This window comes from Canis aureus, chromosome 11, assembly GCF_053574225.1.
Source record: "Canis aureus isolate CA01 chromosome 11, VMU_Caureus_v.1.0, whole genome shotgun sequence".
NCBI lineage: Eukaryota > Metazoa > Chordata > Mammalia > Carnivora > Canidae > Canis > Canis aureus.
In genome coordinates, this window is record NC_135621.1 from 48,681,216 (window position 1) to 48,698,322 (window position 17,107).

At 42.8% G+C, this 17,107-nt stretch overlaps 1 protein-coding gene across 8 annotated transcripts in view; it reads right to left on the reverse strand.

Annotated features, from left to right (window-relative positions):
- THADA (THADA armadillo repeat containing) overlaps window positions 1-17,107 on the reverse strand; it is a 332,898-nt gene that overhangs the window by 98,243 nt on the left and 217,548 nt on the right. For all 8 annotated transcript variants that reach the window (XM_077915220.1, XM_077915219.1, XM_077915218.1 and 5 more), the window contains one exon: window positions 6,919-7,034. In XM_077915220.1, the coding sequence (XP_077771346.1) occupies window positions 6,919-7,034 (116 nt within the window). The remainder of the gene's footprint in view (window positions 1-6,918; window positions 7,035-17,107) is intronic.

Genomic DNA, 17,107 nt, shown 5'->3' on the forward strand with positions numbered 1-17,107 from the left:
GAAAGGTGGAGGAGTGGACGAGGAGCCCGTGGAGGAGTAAATAGAGGGTGTCAGGAGCACTGATGGAGGGAAGCTGTATCAGGAAGTGGAAGGATCATATAGCTAATATTTTTGGCAAATGAGAATTACCTTGGGGTAACAAATCATTAGTTCTAATACAAAGAGATCTTCAACAAACATTAACGTCCTGCACCATTTATGCTCCCCATCAGGACTGTTTACTAAAAAATGTGTTGCCAAGGTTGCTTTCCTTGTAACCTTGGGGATTGTTCTTGTATTCCTGAGAGCCTGTTTTTCTCATTCGAGTATCAGCCTGTTATTTTCAAAATGATACTACTCTCTGCATGCCAATAAACATTGGTCCTACCCTAGGCACTGAGGCCACTGGGATGGCTGCCAGGACAAGGGAGGTGGGCTCCCCATTGGAAGTGCAGAAGCCATGCAGCCCTTCTGTGCAGGGCATCCCAGGTGGATGGGGAAAGAATTCTGCATCCACACCTTCAGTGGTCTTAGTCTTCTCCTTTGTACCTAAGCTCCAGCCTTTGAGAATGTGGGTGTGAAGGTGGGAGTATTTCAAAGGGGCACAGTCTGATGATCACAGTGACCCCTGGCCCTTACAATATGTACCGTGTCCCCGAACCAGCAGCATCAGAAGTACATGAGAACTCATCAGAAATGCAAGATCTTAGTCACCATCTCAGACCTACTGAATGAGAGTCTTCATTTTAAGCAGATCCCCAGGTGATTCATGGGCACATTAAGGTCTGAGAAGCACTGTTCTAGACAATGCTTAAGCTTTGACATTCAAAAGCCTTGACATAAAAACACTGGACAGATGGAGGTGGCTGGAGGGGAGCGGGGAGAGGGCAGTAGAAAGAGCCTCTCAAAGATCAGGGAAGAAGTCCTCAACAAATGTTAATTGTTATCAGATAGGATCTTACCCCTGCCCTGGTAGGCTGTGTGGAAATGAACAAATCTCTCAACCTCTCTGGGCTGCACTTTCCCATATGCATGCCGATGGGAGTAGACTGCAAGAAACTTCATGATTCCTTCTAGTTCTAAAGTTCTGGGTCTATGATTCAATTTGATAAGACTCTGTTTTGTTGCCTTCTCTACACTGAAGTTTGGTTTTAATAGACAGGTGTAGTATTTAATACAGCCTGGCATACAGTGGGGCTCGGTAAGTATTTGTTGAATGGAGTGATACAGATATGAGTCTATTCTCTTCAAGCCTCACCTCAAAAACAAAATGAGCCATAAGCTTCCAGGACGGTAGACCACACTAGAGTATGAGATCTAACTTCTCAGGGCAACTGACATAACTTAAAATACCTTGCTAAGGCAGCTTTTAAGTAATCTACCTCGGAAATTCACTCATACATGAAACTACACAGCGGTGTGGCCCCCCTTACTGGCCCATCTGTGGAACAAAAGTGTTAACCACCGTATCTCCTCGGTAGCAGACTAGAGGGATGGTTTTTCTCGAATGAGTCTGTGTCTGCGGCCTCAGAAGAAAAATCCAACTGTGCTCTAACATGGCTGCTATTTCACTCAATGCTCATCCTTCCTCTTCTGGCTCAAGGAGATGGGAGACACAAGAATGCATAAGAACACCTCAGTAGTTCTCAATCTGACTGCATTTTAGAATCTCCTGGTGAATTTTAAAACTACCAGTCCTTGGGTCACACCCTCAACCAAAAAAAATCAGAAATTCTGGAGGTGGAACCTGGCATTCGGTTTAAAGACCTCTTCAGATGATTCTAATATGTAGCCATCAGCATTAAGAACTACTGCCTGGAGCAAAAACTCACTGTCGCCAATCTGGGTACTTAATAAATGCCAATACCTGGAGACACAAACTCCAGAACTCTTTCCATCTTGTAAAACTACAACTCTATGCCTATTAAACACTATCTCCTCATTCCCTCTCCCCCACCCCTGGCAACCACCATTCTATTTTCTGTCTCCAAGAATGTGACTACTCTTGGGACCTCACATAAGTGGAATCATGCAGGATTTGTCTTTTTGTGACTGGCTTATTTTACTTAGCATGAGGTCCTCAAGGTCCATCCATGTGGTAGCCTGTGTCAGGATTTCCTTCCTTTTTAAGGCTGAATAATATTATGTTGCCCATAAATGCCACATTGTTTACCTGTTCAACCATCAATGGACACTCAGGTTATGTCTACCTTCTGGCTCTTGTGAATAATGCAGCCATGAACATAGGTGTACAAATATCTCTTCGAAACTGCTCTTAATTAATTTAGGTCTATCCCCAGAAGTAGAATTGCTAGGTCATATGGTAATGCTATTTTTAATATTTTGAGGAAACGCCATCTTATTTTCCATAGTAGCTATACCACAAAGAGTTTTTTTAATAATGATGGCAAACACTGTCATGAACTATTAAGTGAAAAAAGTGAGCTCTTCTACGTACAGCAAAACTACAACTATGTTAAAAAAAAAAAAAGGCACAGGCAAAAAGATGAAATAAGTGTATATGTAAAACTGAAACTAGTAATAGTGGCTTCCACTGGATGTTGGTAAGAGCAGACTTATATTCTCTTCCTTTCCAAATTTCATACTTGCCTAATTTTCTATGATAAGTATATGCTACAGTGACAACCAAGAAAAAAAAAAGAGAAAAAGATTTTAGTAGGCCCTATTTTTCTTCCTGGTCATCACATCATCCATTGCACTTAGTCTGAGGTTCACTTAGTCCACTGCATTTATCTGAAGAGTCCACTGCATTTATCTGACAGAAAGTGCACACACACACACTTCTCCCTTTTAGAACCAAAATGATTTCTGAAAACTTTTAAGCCCAATATAATAATAATTCCAACTCTTGATCTAAATAATAAGTCTTTTCTCCTCTTAGTTCTATTTGACAGGACTTTCAAAAAGTCCAGCCTATTTAGGCAGGGTCTATGGTCCAGCTGGGGAGGTAGGGCTGAAATCTGCTGTTAGCAAGGGTGGCCCAGGGGGTCAGGCTGGGTGGCTGCCGAGTGCCCTCACTGGGTGCCCGCAGCCAGCCTCCCCAGGCCCGCCACCGACCTCTCTGTGCACTCCGCTTGTGGCCTGGGTCAGCTTCGTTTTCCTTCAGTAGTTGTTAAACTGTCTTTACACCATAAGAGAGACACTGACCTGAACTGAGGAGGGAGGGATGGAGGAAAAGGGGAAGGAAGGAACAAGAAGGATTAATGAGCTGATTTCCATAAAGGCTTTGACATTTTGGAATGAAAAGCGGCCTGTAAGAGCAGAAGCCCAGGCCTCTACTCAGGCCATGTTGCCAGCTGGCCGTTCATCACCAAAAATTCCCCCAACAACTTCAGGGCTATTGCTTAACCACCTCATATAAATCCCAATTAATCTTGCAAAGTCAAAACATAAATATATGACAAAAGTCTTTATTTTATGTGCCCTCAATTTCAGGGTCAAAATTTTAAAAACCAAATTGGTTATCCAATGGCTCCAATGACATTTTTTTAAAGAAACCTTCTTTGGTAATAAAAAGACAAATAAATGACACCCTTACTAATGTGTATGTACTTATTGGGATGAATGAGCTCAGGCTAATAATCAAATCAACTATAGAAGAAAAAAGGTGTTGGTGCTAAAATTTTTTTTAACGATTTATTTATTTGAGAGAAAGATCGAGAAGAGAGCAAGCAAGCACACAGAGGGCAGAGGGCGGGAGAAGCAGACTCCTCACTCAACAGGGAGCCTGATGAGGGGCTCGATCCAAGGACCCTGGGATCATGACCTGAGCCAAAGGGAACCGCTTAATTGATTCAGTCACCCAGGTGTCCCATCGGTGCTAAAATTTAAACTAGCTTTTTTTTTTTTTTTTTTTTTTGTGGCAGTAACATTAATGTTTCACAGCTTCTACTCAGAAGATACAGAAAATCCTTGGTAGTCACAAAGGAACATTTATTCTTCTTTCATATGTAAATTGCTAGGGACATAAAGAGCCTCTTGAGCAGTGGAACTGAGAACACTCCACATTGCAATGTCTTTCATGGGAAAGGCAGGTGATAATATGAACATGGCTTTGAGAATGGCCCATTAGGACCCAGAATGGGCTCCTGTGAGCATGGAGGTATTAGTATAGACACAAGCCTCCCAGGGTAGCACTCTCAAAGGACCTCAGGGACAAGGCAGGTATGTCTCACAGGACAGCCCGAAGCTTCATCATTTATATTTGGTGCTCTACTTTCCTCTTCAGGAACCTCAAGGTTATCATGTCAATGATGCGGATAATACAGAAAGACTGATTGGTGGCTTTGGAATGGACTGTGCTCCAGCAGTGAGTTTTCCTCTCAAACTTTATTTCAGGCTCTGAACACATCCTGATTAATATAGTAAAAGTGCATTGGGAGCGAGAGGAGGCCTGGTGTTAGGAACTACCTATAGACCACCCACAAAGTATAAAGTTCACACTTGAATAATAAAGAGTTGACTGCACTGGAAACATAAAAGTGGCTGTCCTGTACTCTCGGCAAGGAAGGTAGAAACGCGGTGAATTGCAGTGATTCATGCTTTTGTTTTCTAGGGCTGGAAAATCACGGAGAAAAATCAAAGAAGGTGTGTCTGTGTTGGGGGGGGGGGGGGCAGTGATGATGCTGAAAGCCTAGTTAGCAAATTGCAATAGGGACCAGAGGGAAAGTTAAAAGAGGATGGGAGGACCTCTCCAGATGGAGAGGAGGCTGATGGCAGCTTGGTCATCCATCTTCAGGCACTGACTGCTCAGCATGAAAGTCTATTCAGATGGCTGGCTTATTACACCAACTCATCCTTCCCATCCAACAAGAAGGAATGGGCTCAGGAGGCCAGTAGATGATGAATTTCTATGAGACCCATTAAGGGGTAGCAGGCTAAGGGGGGCAGAAATGCCTCTACAGCATCTGCAGAACAGGAGATTTAGGATTCTGTCTTAGGGCAGGATTCTGTCTTGGGGCAGGCCTGGCTGGATGTTGAAATTTCAATAGGATGGTTCCTGGAGAGCCCTGACTTCCTGATCCCCAGAAACAACAGCTAGGAGGACCTAGTCTGCTATTGATAAACAGATGAGGGCAGGAATGTGATTGCAACTCCCTATTCTCCCCAAAAAGGCAGTTTAGGGAATTTAGCTAAAAGTCACAAGGAAGGCAAATGATACTAGGCTCAGAGAAGCAGTTTATGGTCAGTCAACTTCTGTTCTCTACATAAAAGAGAGAAAACACAAACTGATCTAAAAATGAGAGTTAACCATCACTTTACTGACATTTCAGACATGAGAGAATTTCCCCATCAATATCTCTTTCCAGAGCTATAGGTGCTTAGACAGGGAGACTCACATATCCACACACCAAGAAATCCTTCAATGGTTCCCTTTCACGGAAAAGTTTCCTTGAGGAGTTTTCACTGTATGGCCTCCACGTATTTCTGCTGCCTTGTGTACCCTTCTACTAGGTTCCAGAAGAGCTAACTTTTTTTTAAAAGAGTTTATTTATTTATTCATGAGAGACACAGAGAAAGAAGCAGAGACAGAGGCAGAGGGAGAAGCAGGCTCCATTCAGGGAGCCTGATGTGGGACTCGATCCAGGGACCCCAGGATCACACACTGAGCCGAAGGCGGACACACTTAACCGCTGAGCCACCCAGGCGTTCCCTGGAGCTAACTTCTTTATATCTCTCCACACTCACCCTACCACTTCACTCTCCCGTGTCTTTGCACTGACACTACCAGAGCCTGGAATGCCCTCCCTGCCCCGTCACTTGCTGAAATTCTACTCATCTCTTGAAGACCTGTCCCTGCCCCTCCTCTTGGCTACTCATGTGCTTCCTACACACATTTGTTATTACCCTTGCCTTACGGGATGAAGATTATTTATTTACACATCTTTCTCGCCTCCTGGATATCAGTTCCTTAAAGCCAGAGCTAGTTTTTCTGTATCTTTGCATCCTTTATATCTCCTAACACAAAGGCCAGCGTGTAGCCTGTGTTCAACAAGAATCTGTTGGATTATAGTGACTTGTGGTTCTTATACTACCCATTTTCTGCCTTTCCATATAAGGTGAGGAATCAACAAAAGTGAACAAAAGTACATTTTTTGTACTTTTGAAGTACAAAAGAAAAGGCCATGATGTAAGGCAACTAATACACTGACTTTCTAATTGAATCCAAGATACTCTGGCATGGAATGTGGTAGCCTCTGGGCCTCCCCTGAACCTCCTGTGTTGGCATTTACAGAGGACATACTGGGAGGCCCTTTGCAGTAACTGTCCTGTCAATATCAGAGTCTTACAACATGGATTTTGAACATATTGTTACAGAGAGGCCTCCCTGCATATTAAATGAGAAATTCTTTTTATTTTGTCTTTCACATAGTAAATGTTATAAGATCTAGAATAAACTAACAATGGCGAGAATAAAAAAATATGTACCCACACTCCTTTGTCTTGATTATTCAAGTTATTCTACTGTCTACCTAAAAAGGGGCAACTTGCACATCTTTCTTATTCACATCCTACTGGTTTCTCTGTGCCTGTTCAAGTCTTCCCCTAATTTCTAATCTATGAATTGCCGTGGCACCTGAGTTTGTATCATGTGATTGTAGTCAATTACTGCCTTTCGTTGCCATAATATTTGATACAGGGCTGGGCACATGACAGGTATTAATAAAAATAAGCTGATTGATAGACAGATAAAAAGCCATATTACATGCCCCCCAGCCATAGAGCAGTTTCAGAAAAATTGTCAAGAAAATATTTTTCTTTCTTTACCACAACCCAAAGTTCTAAAAAGATAAATACTCCAATAAATTTAGAAAACTCATGCCAATGACTTTTAAAACTCCCACAACTAGAAACAGCAATTCTCCAATGTATTCCTAACCCCTGATAACTCCTTGCTCATGTGGGGTTTTAACATACCTCTCGGCCAGCCAGAGTTTGGCTCTGGTACAAACAGCAACGTCAGCCAGCTCCTGCTGAAAGTATGTATTCAGTCTGTATTTGGAGTCTGTGAAGGCTTGTAACAAATGAAAAACCTAAACCAAAAAAGAGAAAAAGCAATATCCTGCTGTGAAAATATATTTTTCCTAAATGTTCAGTTCCTCTCTGTTAGGTTTCCTCAAAATATTCCCCTCAAAGAAAACAGACACCTGCAGAATGTGGCTCTGGTCTCTGTGCAGGAAACAAGTTGGTTTGGGAGGACGTAGCAAGTGGCAAGAAATCTAGGCCCTTAATCCCTACCTACGCTCTAGGTTCCCTGCACAATTCCAAACAAGAGTGACTACTCTCAGACTTTTTTTTTTTTTGACTACTCTCAGACTTAACAATCATTTGATACAAGAGTTTATTAGTTACAACAACCTATATAAATTGATATAAGCAAAAAAAAAGGCCAATATCTTACTCTATGTTAGCAGTCCCATATGAAACAAATGCACTATTACTTACTTACTTAATTAATTAAAAAAGATTTTATTTATCTATTTGACAGAGAGAGAGGGAGCGAGCGAGCAAGCCCACACAGGGGGAACAGCAGAGGTAGATGGAGAAGGAGGCTCTCTGTGAGCAGGGAGCCCAATACGGGGTTCAATCCCAGGACCCTGGGATCATGACCTGAGCAAAAGGCAGATGCTTAACTGACTGAGCCACCCAGGTGCCCCTAAATGTACCTTTTAAAGTCAAAGTCTTACTGCAGAGGCAAAATCAATTGTCTCAGAGTCCCAACTGGTTTGTGTGTCAGGTTTATCAAAACATTCTTGGCCAAAGAAGCAGGCCACGATGATGCTTGCCTTTGCAAACATGGGACAGTGATGTTTGTAAACTATTTTGATTATTTTTAGCAGTTTTCCACTGAGATGTGGAGTGGAAGCAGCAATACAGACATATCCTACTCTTATAGGACATTATATATTCGAATTAAGCAGAGAAAAACAAATCCTCTAGTTGCCCCTATTTAGAATGAAGGTCACAGATGCAGCACGCATGACCATGTGTACGTCTATGTGAGTGGCTCATTTAGCACGTCATGGATTCACACTCAGTAATGACATCAACAACACTGCGACGAGTACAAACCTGCAGCAGAGAGAAAGGACTATGGCACAGATGAGATCCTCTGACCTAATCAGTGCCAAGGAGAATGACGCATGTCAGAGAAATCCCTCAGTCCCCTCATCTAAACCAAGTGGAGGAGGTGGGCAGAGCAAGTATGGATAAACACACCCAGAACTTTGAAGTCCATTTTAATAATTAGTTTGTTTCCTTTCCCTTTTGCATCCTTCACCAGAGCTCCAGATGATTCTCTCAAAGCAGCAAGATTCAACTTTTTCTTCCCTTCCTCTCCTGTGCATGAGGAGCGGGAGAGTTAAATAGGGAAGTGAGTAATGAGAAAAAGCAAGAGGCCAAGATAAGAGATCCAGAATCATCAGAGCCTAAACAGGAATGAACTAGCAGTTTTCTTGGGTCAGACATCTGCAGTTACCAACAACAAATACACCCTGAGCACCTTTGTTTAAAGAATTAAAAAAAAAAATGTGATTCCTTTGCTATATGTTACTACTTTTTTGGGGGGGGGGGGTCTAAACAGACATAATTGTATAGGAGAATGCACATAAGTCCTGATGTGGAGACTGCAAACGTTTTCTCTAATAATGGATCTGTTATTTCAGAGGCAACAGATCAAGTATCACTACTTTACCACACCCCCGCAGGGACCCAAACCACCCGTCGTGAAGTCTGGAGAAATGGGTCTGGCTGGGGCTTCTGTTCTTATGTGGTGACTGCCAGAGTGAAAAAAACTACCTCCCTCTGCTTGAATCCCCACTATCCTGAAAGAGTTGGCAAAGTCACTGGGCCTTGCTTTGCTTTTCTCCACAGCTGCACAAAACCAACCACCAGGGCTTTTCATGGTGTCACAGGATCGTAATTAATCAGCAGACACCAGCAAAATACATGACTGTGGAATTTACTTGTAAAGAAAGCTGTGAGATTTTCGAATGCCTCTCATTTAGAAGCAATCACCTCAAAAATAACTCCTGATGGATGTTTAAACTTAGTCCTATATTTGCTCACCTTACTTGGCAAAAACAAGGCTGTTTTTGAAACGCTTGGTAGCTCTGGTTTATGAAAATCAGCCTCCAGGTCCATCAGTTCTGTCACCTTGGGCACAACCCAGACAACAATTGTGATCCTGGTTATTCACCAGGAACAGAGAGCGATCTATTTACACGGGACAACTGCAGAGGGAGGCACACTTAGAAGAGCCACGGCGGAAAGGCATGTGGGAGAGACAGCAATACAAGTGAAAGATAGGGTCACAGAAGTCAAGGGAAAACTGGGCAGGGAAGGAGAGGAGGGAACAGGGAGGAGAGAAAAGTTTTGTAGGCAAATGTCTGAAACAAGTCTACTGTGTCGGAGATAATTGTTTTTTCTTCAAGAAAATTAATGACTATATTTGAATACATGACTACATTCACATGACATTTAGAGGGTCTGTTTCAATTTTTTCAAGAAAAATGAGGCCATCTTTTGGTGTGAAGTCCAGAGGTGGGGCCAGGCCTCTGGAACTACGGTTCAAGGTCAGGTCCAGGAGCACCAGGCGGCTCCCAGGAAGGGTCATTTGTCCATCAGCTCAGAAAAGATGGCAGGGGCATGGCAATTCCTCCTCCTTTGCCCTTTTCTGAAAGTTCTGGTCCAGGAAAACCTCTGGACTAGGAGTGTGGTCTATCTAGGCCAGACCTGGGATAATTTGCAAACAGCCTGTAATACAGGATTGCACTAAACCAAACAGAGAAACCGAAGCTGCGTGACCAGCTGAATGCACGTGAGAGCTCTGAGAAGTGAAGTGTCACTTTAGGTCTCCCAAATTTGCAATAGGATTCAAATATTCACTCCACAGATATTTACTAAGCAACAACTACTATCAGGCACTAGCCTAGGAGCTGCAGCACAGAACAAATGAGTGCTTGCTCTCTGCAGTTTACACTCTAGTTGCAGAGAAGCGGAAAATCCATAGCTTTCCTGCCTCTGCTCTTGATTTTTAAAAAAAATTTTTTAAACAATTTTTTATTTATGAGAGTCATACAGAGAGAGAGAGAGAGAGAGGCAGAGACACAGGCAGAGGGAGAAGCAGGCTCCATGCACCGGGAGCCCGACGTGGGATTCGATCCCGGGTCTCCAGGATCACGCCCTGGGCCAAAGGCAGACGCCAAACCGCTGCGCCACCCAGGGATCCCTGTCTGCTCTCGATTTATCACCTGCGTGGCAGCACTGCCATCATCTTCCTTTTATGCTTGACCTCATACATGACCAAGTCCAGGACACGGCAGCATTTGCTGAATTGACATTGATCCGTGGTGCCTCTTCCTAGGCTGACTCTGCCTTTAGGACACGTGCCTTTGGGTTTGGTGAGCTCCTACAACTCCGTGTAAGGAGTGGAGACACAGCTGAACACCACCACACTCCTCACCGCAGTGGGGAGAGCAGGGAGGCTAGATATGTGGTGGGAAAGCAGCCCTAGGGGAGGAGTGCAGGCCTAGGAGCCAGGTGGACATGGGTGTAAACCCAGTTATTAACTATGGGGCTTTGGGCAACTTATTTAACCTCTGTTTCCTCACGGTAAACAGTTTATAATAGTATCTGGCTTATAGGACTGTAGAGAGATTTAAAGGAATATATAGTACTTGGCATCCATTAGGCACCTGATAAAAATGTTACTTCTCTTCCTCTTTTTGTCTGCTCCCTCCCTTCCAGGCCCCATTCAAAAAATAAACGTTCAGAGAAGGCTTTGCAAAAAAAAAGTGATATTCCTATTTGGCCTTTAAACAAATCTTGTCAGAATCTGGGGAAAGCCATGCAAGCAGAGGAAACTGAATCATAAAAAAATGTTTTAAAGGGTATTATAATAGCAATATTGCCAACAAAAAGAATAAACCTTAATGTAAACTATGGTCTTGAGTTAATAATGATGTGTCAATATTGGTTCATTGATTGTAACAAACATACCACTCTGATGCAAGATACAACTGGGGAGGAGAGGAATATATGGGAACTCTGTATTACTTGGTCAGTTTTTCTATAAATCTATAATTGTTCTTAAAAAAAAAAAAAAACCTATCAGGGGCACCTGGGTGGCTCAGTTGGTTAAGTGTCTGCCTTTGGCTCAGGTCATGGTCTCAAGGATAGAGCCCCACATTGGGTTCCCTGCTTCTCTCTCACCCTCTGCCTACTACCCCCCTTGCTTATGCATGCTCTCTGTGTCAAATAAATAAAATCTTAAAAACAAAACAAAACAAAAACAAACCTATGAATAGAAAGAAAATATTAGGACTGCTCAGAGGACATCAAGGAGTTATATGTGGAGAGAACACAGCCAGGGTGTGTGCAGGGTGGTAAGAGACACAGCTGCAAAGAGGGGTCATGTTGGAATGAGGACGATCTAGATAGAACCAGCAAGGGACCTCTGTTCTGCAGGTGGCAAAGGCCTCTTTAGACATAGGGCTCACATAATCAGATATGTAATTTGTAAAGGAAAGTCCAGGGCGGTTTGGAGGCTGGGTAAGAAAAGGCAGGATGACCAAGATTGCTGTTAGTCTACTGAGGGTTGCTGGAGGGGAGGGGGGGGTGGATGGATATTAAGGAGGGCACGTGATGTAATGAGCACTGGGTGTTATATAAGACTGATGAGTCACTGACCTCTACCTCTGAAAACAATAATACATTATATGTTATTTAACTGAATTTAAATAAAATTAAAACAAATATATGTGTACATAAAAAACTAAGATTGTTATCAGTCTAGACTAGAGGTGATGAGGGTCAAAGCCAGAGGCTGAAAGCCAAGGATGGCGGTGGGCCCCAAGTGGCTGCAGATGTTTTCTTTGACCAATACAGTATTTTTAACCTGTCGTTTACAAATTGTGAGATTTCACACCAAAATCATCCTGCTTTCCAATTTCTTTTGAAAAATCAGAAGACCTGGGGCCCACATTCCTTTGGGGCAATAGTCACCTGTGGGAGCTGGTTCACCACCACACCAACTATTGCCTATTACTTGTGGGACTAAGGCAGAGTGTCAGTGTTATTTATCACTGCTTCCATGCTCTTTTTTTTTTTTTTTTTTAACTTTTGGAGAGTCAAGAGAAAAATGAAGTATTTACTGAATCTAAATCTCATCAAAAGTTTAAAAACAAAGGATTGGATCAACAGGGCCTTCATTCACTTATCTGCCTGGTAGCTTTCACTTAGCTGCTGGGAAGCTGGTAGGACTCTGATTTTGTGAGAGCCCCAATCTAGATGGTAAAAGGAGTGGAATGGAGAGGGAACAGGTACACTTGAGAGACATTTTAGAAGCGGAAGAAGCAGGATTTGGCAACTTGGCATTAGATGTGGAACTGAAGGTCAAAATAAGTCGCTTAACTCAGGCAGCTGGTCCAAGATGGGGACTGCAAGGGAATATGCAGGTTTGGGAATGAGAGAAGGGGACCTGGGGGGTTTAGTAAGAATATCTGCATGATGATTGCTCTAGTCAGGGGTAATTTATCTTGCAAAGCAAGATTTTTTTTGAGAGTGCAAAGGAACTCTATGAAGGACCACCCTGGGACAAAGCAGGACAGTGGGTTGCCTCTAGCTTCTGCAGGCCCTCAGAGAAAGACTAGAGTGGAATCAGAGGTGTCTTTGGCAAAAGAAACAGCAGAAAGCTTTGCTGACTTACGACAGTTGTGACCAGGTCAGAAGGAAAGCACAACCAACAACCAAGTGCAAACCAGCAGCACCGCCCATGACCATCGCAGGCAATGGGACTGCCAGGAGATGCCCTCAGGAGGGGAGGCCAGACAGCAGCGGGGAGTAGGCTAGCATTCCTGCCCCTGAGATGCAAGCCCCAATGAAATGGGAGGACTGAAGCAAAGTCTAGAGAACCTGGAAGCAGTTATTCTTTGCCCACCTCCATCCCCAATCTAAACACAGAGAGAGACTCGGGGGAGCCCCCAAGCATCTGTGTGAAGCATGGGGTCCATTTGGGCAGCTTTGAATCCCAAAAGCGACTCCACAAGAGCACATGTAAAGCTCTTTGAATAAATGCCACAGGCCTAAAAAGAGTCATGAGGCAGATCCCTGAAAAAAACTTGCACTACACCAGTAAAATATGTCTGGTTTATGCTGCTAGACTAAAATACTGACTTGTGTTAGACAAGATCAAGATGATATATGGCTGTTTGGGAATGCAACGCTGAGATGGGTTTTCCTCTTCACCAAGCGTGGCTTCCAGGCAATTTTCCCCCTTATAAAATCAACAGCAGCTGAGCTCCACAAACAGCAGGATCCAGCAATAACAGGCCCAGGTTAGGCAGGCCGTGAAAAAAGACAACTCCAAAGAGAAAAGTGATGTTCATTTCAGAGGTCAGATATAAATGAGTTCAATGTATTGTAATCATTAATAATCCCAAACTCTGAAAATCAACACATCTACCCACATTTTGCAACGTATTTTCTCAAAAACGGATCCTGTTCTCCTTTTGCACCATGCAGACTTTGGGAGAACACTTTTGCCCCTATCACCTTCAGCCCAGGATAAAATTTCTGTAGCTGCCATTTTGCCTAGGCTTCTCTCTGCACTGCTCCAACCCCCACGGCTAAGTCAGAGCCACATTTTTCCAAGCCCAGTGTTTACACAGGATTTTATTTCGGCTGGTAAAACATCTGTATTTTTTCAGGGACTTAAATAAATGATCTATGCCGGGAATGTACAGTATAGGGTGATGTCAGGCCCCCTTTTTCTCTCGACTCACTGGGCAGAACAGGCAAACATTGTTTCAGCCTGTAGTTGGGAATGTGAATATTTATCCTGTCGACTTAATTCATACAAACAGAACGAAAGGCAGGCAGGCAGAAGTATTTTATGGCTTTAAGTCAGGCTGAAAGGGGGAAGGGTGTGAGAAGAGGAATGACTGAGGGAGGAATCTAAACTTTCTAATTCACAGAAATATGCTTAATCATTTAAATGTGGAGAAAGAGAGCAAAAATTATTTAAAAGGTAGACTGCATTTGTATATGTGTACAAGGTGTGTGTGGGGGGTGGGCAGGAGATGGGAAAGCAAGAGACAGAAGAGTCTCCTAACTTATATACCCTACCTAATCATTACAATGAGGGTTAGGTTGTTTTCTGCTTCAGGCCCATTAACCTTATCCTCAACCAGACCACAGGCTTCTCAGGGAACCCTTCTCACCTCCGACTTCCACAGCGCGGGGGCATGGTGCTTGTTGGGTGTATATACCTGCCTATGTCATCTGTACAGAGAGCTCAGCATATTTCTCTTTTTATTTTTATTTATTTATTTATTTATTTTATTTTTTTATTTATTTATGATAGTCACACACAGAGAGAGAGAGAGAGAGGCAGAGACACAGGAAGAGGCAGAAGCAGGCTCCATACACCGGGAGCCCGATGTGGGGTTCGATCCCGGGTCTTCAGGATCGCGCCCTGAGCCAAAGGCAGGCGCCAAACCGCTGTGCCACCCAGGGATCCCATATTTCTCTTTTTAAATTGACAAGGGATCCCTGGGTGGCGCAGCGGTTTAGCGCCTGCCTTTGGCCCAGGGCGCGATCCTGGAGACCCAGGATCGAATCCCACGTCAGGCTCCCGGTGCATGGAGCTTGCTTCTCCCTCTGCCTGTGTCTCTGCCTCTCTCTCTCTCTCTCTCTCTCTGTGTGACTATCATAAATAATTAATAAATAAATAAATAAATAAATAAATAAATAAATAAATAAATAAATAAATTGACAGCCCAGTGAATGGGACACATGACCCCGGGACACTTCAGCTACTCAGCCTGGTCATCCCTAAAGAAAGGACTTGGTGGGCATGTACCACCCACAGTTACCCACCAATGCTAGAGCACAGGCCAGGAAGCACTTCGAGTGGGTACTCTTCCAAACCTCAACCTGTTTATCAGATGAGAACACGTCCTTAGGAAGGTCTTGGTAAGTTCCCAAAAGGTGACACTTGGCTGTGTTGTGCTGTTGCTGCCAGGAAAAGGGAGCTAATCACGAAGTGTAATTAATTCCTAGCTGACACTGGCTTGGGGAAGAGAATCACAGAAAATGGGCCCACGAATATCTTTAAGGACTAAAATGTACACAAACACAAAGTGTGTAGGAGCCTGTGAAGTCACTTTGTGTGTCAATGCATTCCCTCCTTTCAATGAACACTCCCCTTGTTCCAGTTCAGGAACCAAAGATCTTATGCCTAGAAAATGAAAACAACTCACTGATCTCTGCCTCCGAAGCTTATTTTACACATGGCTGCAGAGAGACTTCCTTAAAGCCCTGATTGTATCACTTCCAAGTTCAAAATCCTTCGATGACTTACAATTGCCTAAAGAATTTGCTGCTGGGCACTGAAGTTTCCATCTACCTTTCTGGTTTTACCTCCTTCTTCCTCTATTTCACATACCTATTTTGTGGTTAAATGGGACAATTTCCCCTTCCCAACAAGTTACAAATGCTTTTCTGCCCAGGATGTTCCTTCTCACCAACTCCCAACTCTGCCTATTGAAATTCCATTCATAGTATAAGGCCCAGCTAAGGCCAACTTCCTCCATAAAACCTTCTTTAGCTTTTTCATCAACCACCATCCCCTTCCTCACCACCGAGACATACTCTTTTCCTACAAGTGCCCAACAGCTCATTTCACTTGATTACAAAAATACTTTTAAAAAATTTTGTCATCATAGTTATCAATCTACAATTTCCTATCCCAGAGTATAGCTCTTTGAAGGCAAGGAATATGTCCCGTTCTTTATAGTCTTTGGGGCCCCAAGGATATGTAGCTTTGTTGGGTAGAGAGAGGGGCTCAACGAATGGAGCATTTCTTGATTTGGAATTGTACCATGCCTCCATGTTCCCTAGCAGCAGCCAGGATGCTAAAAGTGACCTCTCTACACAGTCCCCACGCAAAGGGGCTGGGAGAAATACACAGTATTAATGAGATAGTGAGTATACATTTATCTTAGATCATTTCTGGCCTAGTGCTCCAAATTTTACAATGCAATTGGGAGTCCCCTCACCCAGAAGAAGCATCAAGGGCCCCCAGCTATAGGGTAAGAGTGAGGTTTAGAAAGTGATGTCAAGGGTATTCAGTGTCAACCCAGCATACAAACAAAGGTTTTCAAGTAAAGATTAACAATTTACTGGGGGACCTGGCTAGCTCAGTCAGTGGAGCATGCTATTCTTGATCTCAGGGTTGTGAGTTTGAATCCCACATTGGGTACAGAGATTACTTAAAATCTTAAAAAAACAAAAACAATTTACTCAACACTGATATAATATCTTCCTAACCAAATGGTTCCTAATTTTGAAACACAGATATATTTCTGTAAAACTTTGTATAAAATGCTTTAAATTACACATTATTTCTTTGTAAAATAAATTCCAGCTTAACTTATTTAGGAGAAGCTTTATTATACTTGCCAATTTATCTTTTCTACCTATCTGGATTTTCAACTATTGGGTTTCTTTAAAGACAATACTGAGATCAATAAGAATGTCTTTGAGATACCAAAACTTATTAATGAACAATAACACGGATAATCTGTACAGTCAAGACAGTTAACTTTAGCAATACAGGAGGGAGGAAGTTGGTGGTGGAATAAATGAGACTGTATTAGTTATAAATCAATAACTGTTGAAGCCGAGTGATGGGTATATGAGATTCATTATTTTATTCTGCCTACATTTGTGTATATTTAAAATTTTTTATAATAAAAGCTTCAGAAAAAGGCTTTAGCAGAGGAGGGAAAGAGAAAAGAAAATAGCTATAGAACATAGAGATGCAATAAGTGTAAAAAGCTTATGATCTAGTGCAGGAAGTTATGTACCTACATAAATAAAATGCATAAAATCCAAGACAGAACACTAAGCACTATAAGGAGAGAATTCAGAGTCCAGAAATGCAGAGGATGGTAAAAGTGACATTTACATAATAGTGAAGAGACCGGCTTGTTTAACAAGGGTATTAGGACAACCAACAAAGTCTTAGGGAAATAATATGGCTGGGTCTTTACCCAAAGCCTTGCACTGAAATAAATTCCAGATGGAGAGCTAATCAAATGTA